This window comes from Oryzias melastigma, linkage group LG24 (assembly GCF_002922805.2).
Source record: "Oryzias melastigma strain HK-1 linkage group LG24, ASM292280v2, whole genome shotgun sequence".
NCBI classification, from domain to species: Eukaryota; Metazoa; Chordata; class Actinopteri; order Beloniformes; family Adrianichthyidae; genus Oryzias; species Oryzias melastigma.
This window is the reverse complement of record NC_050535.1, coordinates 14,040,507-14,049,469: the sequence shown is the minus strand read 5'-3', so window position 1 is coordinate 14,049,469 and position 8,963 is coordinate 14,040,507. Positions and strand designations below refer to the sequence as shown.

At 38.3% G+C, this 8,963-nt stretch overlaps 1 protein-coding gene across 1 annotated transcript; it reads left to right on the top strand.

Moving 5' to 3' along the window:
• Window positions 1–766: 766 nt before the first annotated feature.
• aldh8a1 (aldehyde dehydrogenase 8 family, member A1) lies at window positions 767–7,308 on the top strand. The gene is made up of 7 exons (XM_024290456.2): window positions 767–1,387; window positions 1,767–1,914; window positions 3,406–3,561; window positions 3,645–3,794; window positions 5,255–5,511; window positions 6,506–6,667; window positions 6,755–7,308. Exons 1-7 carry the CDS (start codon window positions 1,250–1,252, stop codon window positions 7,205–7,207), a joined length of 1,464 nt encoding a protein of 487 aa, XP_024146224.1. The 5' UTR covers window positions 767–1,249; the 3' UTR covers window positions 7,208–7,308.
• Window positions 7,309–8,963: the final 1,655 nt, after the last annotated feature.

Genomic DNA, 8,963 nt, shown 5'->3' with positions numbered 1-8,963 from the left:
TAGTATTTTATTATGAAAAGTAGATTTTAAAAAATAAATTAAAGCCTTTTAAAGCTAGAAGAAAACCGCAGGAAGTCATTAGCTGAGAGCCTGCTTCTGCAGTCGAGCCGCCTCTGGCTTTGTGTAAATTGTGCCGGTGGCTTCAGACAGTTCTGAACTTAACCACAGAAAAAAAAAAAAGTATAAATTCCCTTTGGGAGACGTGTGCTGTCGAACTGAAATCTCAAGTAAATATGACAGTTGTGAGGTTACAAAAAACATGTCATTATGCTGCAACTCTGTGGGTTCAGCTTGTTGATTATTCCGTGTCTTTGTAAGATGATCACTAGCAAACTTTGTTTTACTCTCACGGTTACTGTCTGACTCAGTCCAGACTCTTTTAAAGCTGCTAACAGAAACCAAATAGAACAGTTGTGCTCATAAGATTACATATCCTGGAAAAAAATAGGAATTTTTGGTTTTATATATATATAATATAAAAAGAAAAACTTGTTACTATTTAGTGGTTGGACGAAGATTTTTACTGCCAAAAACTTGTTTCTACTTAGTAGTTGGATGAAGATTTTTACTGCCAAAAACTTGTTTTTAAATTATCATTAGTTTTTATAATCTGTGAAAAATGACCAAGAAATCATCATTTCTTCTGGGGAATGTAAACTTAAGCGCACAACTGTATTTTAATTTGAAAAAGTAATTTTTCTTGTTTATAAGTTATGTATAGCTATGTAGTGTGCACTTTTATTAATTCTGATCAAGTATTTTTGTAAGAAAGGTGTAGCTGGAAGTAGACTTTTTGTAAACCTTACAGAAAAAAATTACATTTTTTATTGGTAGAATTGTCACATCTGAGCATCAAATGTTGAGGAATATTTTTTTTTTTTTTTTGACAATGAAGTCTGCAAATTTGCTTCTTTTCCCCATTTTAGCTATTTATATTTGTGTTAAATATTGAAGAAAAAGCAATAGATTTAATATAAATGTAAAAATAGTTATTTACAATAGAGAATGTGTTTTATGGAAAGAAAAATGATCAGTTTTTGTTGTTGATCTGCACTGAAACCCTCCTGATGTCCAGTGGACTTGCAGTTCTGACATTGCAGTGAAGCTGCACTTTGTTTTATGCGACACACGGAGTCCTCTGGTTGTGGGAGGATCAGTTCAGGCTTATCTCGGGATGTTGGTGTGGCGGTGCCTGAAGTTTGTCACTTGACTGCCAGTTATTTTTTTCACGGACCATTTGACTGCAGCGATGCAGAAAAACTCAGCAAACCTGGTTCTGGAGAACTTTATTGGAGGAAAGTTCGTCTCCTGCCAGCAGCATATCGATTCCTATGACCCGTCCACTGGAGAGGTGTATTGCAAAGTACCGGACAGTGGGAAGGAAGAGGTGGGATGACTTTATAATGCACTTTAATGATCTTTTTAAGCTTAAACGTGCACTTCATGGTTTTAGGATTATTGGAACTAAGATTGGAAGTTTGTGCTGATTAATTCTGTATTTAAATGTCTGTAGTAACTTTTAACTCCACTTTTTCATTGCTTTGTAAGTACTAACGGACATTACTACTGAATATATGGACAATGTATTTTGTAGACTTGTTTCATTGGGAAACACCTTTGATCTTAGAGAGTCAACAGTTAAGTAATCATTAAACTCCCCTGTCAATGACCCTTGACATCATCTGCAATGTAACTCGTGCTTATTGTTGGGTAAAAACTGATTTTAAAAAAAGGACAAAAAACAAGCTGATTTGTGATGGTTGCAGGTGGACGCCGCAGTTGCAGCGGCTAAAAACGCCTTCCCAGAATGGTCGGCCCGCAGCCCCCAGCAGCGGGCCGACGTCCTGAACAAGCTGGCTGATCTGATTGAAGCCGACATGGAGGAGTTTGTTCAAGCTGAATCCAGAGACCAAGGTGTCTGACTCTGTTCAACCGCAGCAAAAATGAAACCGTAAACATTTGATTGTTTTTCTTTTCTTGAGAAGAAAATTTCCAAGTTTTCAATACGACAAACATAAAGTAGGCTACTGTAATGTGTGCAATTCAAATACAATGACTAAATAATATAACCAAGTTTAACCTTTTAACACCAGAGCTCCAGTGTTTATTTTATTTGATTTACTGTAACTTTTCAACCGTTAACACGATTGAATGTACTGGAATTACACTGATTGTGGTACAGAATGTTAAAGATTTTGCGTTTTGGTGTCACCAGCTACGCCTCGGCTGTTAAAGGGTTAAATTTTGCACCAGATAGTAGCCTGTGTTACAATCAGTTACTTAAACAATATAGTTTTAAACTAACGTTTTTCGTCATGATCTGAACTGAAATATAATTTTAAAAAAATCTTTATTTATATAGCAGTTTTCAAGATAAAAACCACTCAGTGTTTCACAGTAAAACACAGAATGTAAAAACAGAATTAGGAAAATCACTTGTGTAAAATCTATATTTTAAAAACATCCTGAGTTTTAAAAGATTCATGAAGCTTTTCATGCACTTTTACACAATTCTATTGTGTAAAAAATGTAGGATATCAGACAAATTCCCACAATTCATCAGTTTTGGTGCCAATTTAGTCAAACAAAAGTACAAACTAAGTAAATGTGAACTTTATTTGTGCTAAAACTTATCCATCCATCCATCTTCTTGACCGCTTCATCCCGTTCGGGGTCGCGGGGGTGCCGGAGCCTATCCCGGCTGCTGAAGGGCGAAGGCGGGGTTCACCCTGGACAGGTCGCCAGTCCGTCGCAGGGCGCTAAAACTTATTTTTTCTCTAATTCAAAACAGTCAAAACTGGAAAGCAAATCAACAAAAATGTTTAAGCAGCAGAAACAATTCAAATCTAATCTTTATCAATCATAGGAAAGAAAAAGGACCAAAATTATGAGCAGTATTAAGCCACAGACACAAAATTGGATTTTCTTGGGTTTAGGTTGGTCCTTTAATTGAACTTTTTTCATATGAAAACAATTCATAGCCGTACTGTTCAATATTAGATTTTTTTTATCTCCCTTCTTCCACCCTGTTTGTTTCTAGATTTAAGTTTATACATGCATTAATCTAGTTTGGATATTTAAGGTTATTAAGGGGTGACTGTCTTTTTACTTAGTTCAATGAGATGCAACTTAAAAACATGGTGAACCCAGAATTTGATTTTTCAACTGTGTTTCCAAGTTTAAATAAATGTAAAATATGAAATATAAAGGTCTCCTTTAATAAGACATTTATAGTTCAGGAGCTTGGTTGCATGTTGTTAAGTTGCTTTCTTTAAAGCAACTTTTCTAAGCATAAAATGCAGAAATGATGAAGTGTTCTTTACTCTTTGACTAGGAAAAGTGTGACATGATTTGTAGGATTGTTTTTGTTCAAAGCCAACATCTTCGTTTGCTTGAACTCTGCAGGTAAAACCATAATCTTTGCTCGAACCGTGGACATTCCTCGGGCTGCGTACAACTTCCGCTTCTTCGCCTCCTCTGTGCTCCACCACACCACCGACTGCAGCCACATGGACCACACGGGCTGCCTGAACTACACCGTCCGCTGCCCGGTGGGAGTGGGTGAGCCTCCGTTGTGTTTGCACAGACACCTGTGAGATAATCTCTGTGGATAATCTTCAGTGTGTTTGGTGTGGTGTGTGCAGCTGGACTGATCAGTCCCTGGAATCTCCCCCTGTACCTGCTGACATGGAAGATTGCACCTGCAATCGCCACGGGCAACACCGTGGTGGCCAAGCCCAGCGAGATGACGTCTGTCACCGCATGGATGATGTGCAAGTTGATGCAGCGAGCTGGTAGGAGCACAGGGCCTCACTGAGGCAGATGATGCAGATAAAAATAGAAAATGCTTCACAGTCACAGATTACTAAGTACTTTCTAACATCACAAAGTTGCTGATATTAAAGCAAAATTTTGGCAAAAAATGTAATAAAAATGTCACTTTGAATGGATAAACATGCTTTATACTTAGATTTTATCAATCAAAACATGAATAAATATCAAATACAAAATCACCTATGTCCAAAACAAAATCATCAAGAAACAGAATTTAAATCTAAATTTTGCCACACACACATGTGCACACCCAAGGGCAATTTAGGGACACCAAGGGGCCCATGAAACCTACTTTTGGCCTAAGGGAGAAGAGAACCTGCAAACTCCACACAGAAAGATAAACCACAGAAACAACTTCAGTTGAACTTTCATCTTCTGTTCCACAGTTTTACTGAAACGATCTGGTTTTGACCTACTTTTCTGTTAAGTCTAATATGAGTAAATAGTTACAGATGCTCACTTTGACTTGACCGAAAAGCTTACCGTATTTTCTGGAGTATAAGCCACTGTTTTTTTCATAGTTTAGACATGGGTGCAACTTATTTTTCTAGACATAATTAGGCTTGTATATTTTTTATTTTCCCTGTAAATAAAGGTTGTTCTGTAGCGGTTGTTTCCTCTAACAACCACTAGAGGGAGCTGCGTCTGAGTATGCGTTTGCTGCTGACAGTAGCAGAAGAAGTTCGTCCAAAACAAAGAGAATCTGATTGTTTTTCCTTTAAACTTTGATATTTTTTATACAGATTAAAAGATTAGTGTTCTTGTATTTTTTAAGCTATGTTGGACTTGGCAGATTTGTTCTGAAATGTCATCATTTTCTCCAAAAAGTGCAACTTATACTCCGGAGCGACTTATTTATGGTTTTCTTCTTCTTGATTATACATTTTTTGTTCTTGCAACTTATACTCCAGAAAATATGGTAAATAGTTTATTATTTTTGTCATCTTTAGCTTTTGTTTTGTCAATTCATGAAAGGAACTTTAGAATATTACAGAATTTAGATTTGTAACAATGGAGATTTACTTCAAAGGGTCACCAAACCCTAAATTAAATTTTTTTGGCTGTTAAGGGCTATAAATGGGGCTTTAAAAGTGCTGTCTGTTGGACATAGCAAGATTTTTTGATAAATTAAAATCAACTTCCGAAATGATAAAATATAGTCTAAAACTGTCCGTGTGAGCCCCCTACAGGTTGAATTGCGGTATTACAGTTGTGATTGGTCAAACCATTTAAGTTTCAGAAGTCTGACGTCATGATCTGCAGCTCCAATAATGATAAGAGTCCTGCCCCCAAACACCACCCCTCTGAGTAGATATTCAAATTTCGGCTGTGGGTGGAGTCAGCCTCCAACTTCCCTGTTTGGTACCCTTTAAAACGTTTTTATTTGAGGGACATTTTTGGATGATCTTTCTTCCTGCAGGGGTTCCTCCAGGTGTGGTTAACATCGTCTTCGGTACCGGTCCAAAAGCGGGCGATGCTCTCGTGGGCCACCCTGATGTTCCACTGATCTCCTTCACTGGTTCCACTAAGACTGCACAGAGGATCACGGAGCGCAGCGCCCCCTTCTGCAAGAAGCTCTCGCTGGAGCTTGGAGGGAAAAACCCGGCTATCATCTTTGCTGATGCAGACCTGGATAAATGCATCGAGACCACCGTCCGCTCCAGCTTTTCCAATCAGGTGAGTAACAGACGAGGAAATAATTCATGAACATCTCATGTCAATAAATCTTGTAAACTTTCTACCTCTCCTGAACTTGGGCTCAGCTTTACAACAGTCAAAAGTTATCAGTTAATGATTCAGGACATTTTGTAAATTGTAACCTGCTATGTAAAGATAACATTTTTCATATTTATCTTATTTTCCTGACCTTCTGAGAATCAATCCATCAATGTATGTCCTCTGTAGGAGACATTTGTTTTTCGATTGTGTCATTCAATTGGTTTGAAACACTTTACTAAGTCTTAATGTGCTTGAAAAAGCACATCCTGGCCTTTCCAATGATATGTCATGTGATTAAAGTTAAAAAAGACACCCAGGGTTCAAAAGGGTCACTGGGTTGCTGGAGCCTATCCCAGCTCCTGTTGGGTGATGGCGGAGTTCACCCTGAACAGGCCACTTGTGTCTGTCAGTCACAAGACTAGTTAAACACTCTAATTGGACAAAAAATGGTCAGTATTAAAAACATGAGGGAAATTAAAATAATATTATTTTCATAAAAGAAGAAAAGTGCATAAAAATGACAATAAAATCATAACAAATTATTATTTATTATCAATGGAATGTTGTATTGTGTTCTACTGAACTCCTATGTTTTTTTTCTTTTTCTACCCATAACCTATCAATCCCTTATTTGTCACAAATCGAAATGAAATAGGTTTTAGTTGACCTCTTTAAAAAATGAACAAAAAAATGACACATTTAACCTTAAATAAGCATTCCATCCATTATTTTCACATTTTTTTTAGCTTTTTTAAAAATGTTATTTTGAGACATAAATCTTAAATTAACTTATAATAAAATAAATTAAATTACTTGGATAGATTTTTTTAGCGTTGTTTTTCTCGAGGGTGCAATGACATAGTTTGTCCACTTGGTGGCGACAATTGTTCACAGGTTAAAATTGGTTTTTGAGCCATCAGTTCACAAGCTTCTCCTTTTCTTCCTCTCATAGGGAGAAATCTGTTTGTGTACCAGCAGGATTTATGTGGAGAGGAGCATTTATGCCCAGTTTCTGGAAAAATTTGTGGCTGCTACCAAAAAGTGGAAAACTGGTTCTCCGTCTGATCCCAGCAACCACAACGGGGCCCTCATCAGTAAAGAGCACCTGGAGAAGGTCTTTGCACACATCAAATGTTGCTTGCTAACTCTTTGTTTTTTTTTACAAACTTGGGTCTGATTATATCTTTTTCTCCATGACAAGGTGCGTAGCTTTGTTGCTCTCGCCAAATCTGAAGGTGGCGTCATCCATTGTGGTGAAGGAGTCGACAAGTTGGACCTGCCTGAGTCCAACAAGTCCGGGTTCTTCATGCCAGCCACAGTCATCACAGGCATATCTGACACCTCCGACATCATGCAGGAGGAGATCTTTGGCCCCGTCACCTGCATCAGCCCCTTCGACACGGAGGAGGAGGCGGTCTCCAGGGGCAACGGGGTGCGCTACGGTCTGGCTGCCACAGTGTGGTCCCGCGATGTGGGGAGGGTTCACCGGGTGGCACAGCGGCTACAGGCGGGGCTGGTGTGGACCAACTGCTGGCTGGTGAGAGATCTGAACCTGCCATTCGGAGGAATGAAGAACTCGGGTGTGGGGAGGGAGGGAGGGAAGGATTCCTATCATTTCTTCACAGAAGTAAAGAGCATCACCATCAAACACTGATGGAGGGGAAATAATGTAATTATTAGAGACAGACACAACCTTTTAATCATCTTTGTAAAACAGAATGCGGCCAAAAAATGTCTAATAAAGCAGAAAAATGATTTATTGTTTCGTCTTTTCATTTAGATATCTTATTAATCTTTCCAAGCAAAGACTTGACCACAAAATCCACAGAATTTGAACCAGATTTGACCAAAACGGCTTAATAATAGCTGCATTATTTGCTCTTCTTTTGTAGGAATTAGTTGATTTAGTAAAGAAAAGGTCAGCATTTCACTAACTCACATTCTATTTTACCAAATACAGCTCTGTAAAAGGATTAAAACATTAAAAAGAAGCTATTTTCACAAGCAAAAGTTAAAAAGACAAAACCAATCTGCCACTCTATGAATAAATATTTGGTGTACTTTTTCTAAGTCAGGGTTTTCTCTTTGTAATAGGGCTTTTTTTTTTAGATATTTTTATGTTTTTTGGGGTCTTTTTAAGCTTTTTTGCATTTTCTTGCAGTGAAATCTTTGTAAACGATGACACTAGAGGTCAAAGTCTGTGTCGTTTGTGCGTCATGCAAACTTTACAGCATGTACTTCCAAGTAACTGTTTTACTCCGACTCGTTTTTCATCCGGCGTGCTGACGTGGGAGACCCAAAAAAAACAAAAAAAAGCAGAAGTCCCTCATGTGGTAAACAACAGAGAGGTGAAGTGATGCTGGAGAAGCCCTTGTTGTTCACAGCAGTGATTGAGGTGAAATCAATGCGTTTCTTTACATAAGAATCCCCTCCGACTTACGTCAGGGAGTTTGACGTAGCTTTCTTTGCACGTGCAGATAACTCTGAAGAAGAAAAACAACAAAAAAGATTGCCTAATCCATTCTGTATTGCTGCTTATTCCTGAGCAAATCAGCTGTTTTCAGTGATAATGCAAACCTGTGATGAGTGTTGTGTCAATAATGCACAATGGTCAGTGACTGATTTAAAACCCTTGGCTGATTATTGTTTTGTCAAATAAATGCTAAAAAAAAAAAGTCTTCAGGTCTGTAGGAGGCCCTATGAATGGGAACAGATTGAAAAGTGAAAGTTGAAATGAGTTTTAAACTATTTTTAGAAAGTATCGCCTAATATAGAACAAAAAAATCTGTTTAAAGAATATAATTAATAATTCTGAGGAGTGCAGATGCACAACCATTTAAAAATAAAAACATCAACGCCTCCCAAGTTGCATTCCTGACCAAAAGCATCGTTAGATGTGTAATCTGTGGAGATGAGGATGCACGCATGCTGCCTGATTTGGAGCCACCCTACATGCCCGGTTCAGGAAGTGCCCCATCTGCACAGAATCACGTCCACAGCTGAGCTGCGGGTGACGTTCGCCACATAACCAGCAGGTCCCACCCTCTGTGTTTTGGCTAGGGGACGGGTATTGTACTTCACCACATGACTGCCCACGCACGTACGTGAGCTGATGTACCTTTCCGTTAAAAAAAAAGAAAAGAAAAAGGTCTTGTGAAATTGATTCCACCCAAAAGTCGTGTTTTTCGGAGTGTAGCTACGTGTTTTCTAGCACACTAAGTCAAATGGAGCTACAGTAAGTCAACATTTCCCTCATTTTCCTCCATTTCCTTCATTTTTATCTAAAATCTAGCCTTTTGTTAACATTTCATTGAGAAGGAAAAACCCCATTGAGAGAGTTGAACTTCATTGTACGTGACTTTCAGAGCACTGGCCTTGATTTCAAGCAGAAACTTTTTTTTTCCTAACAG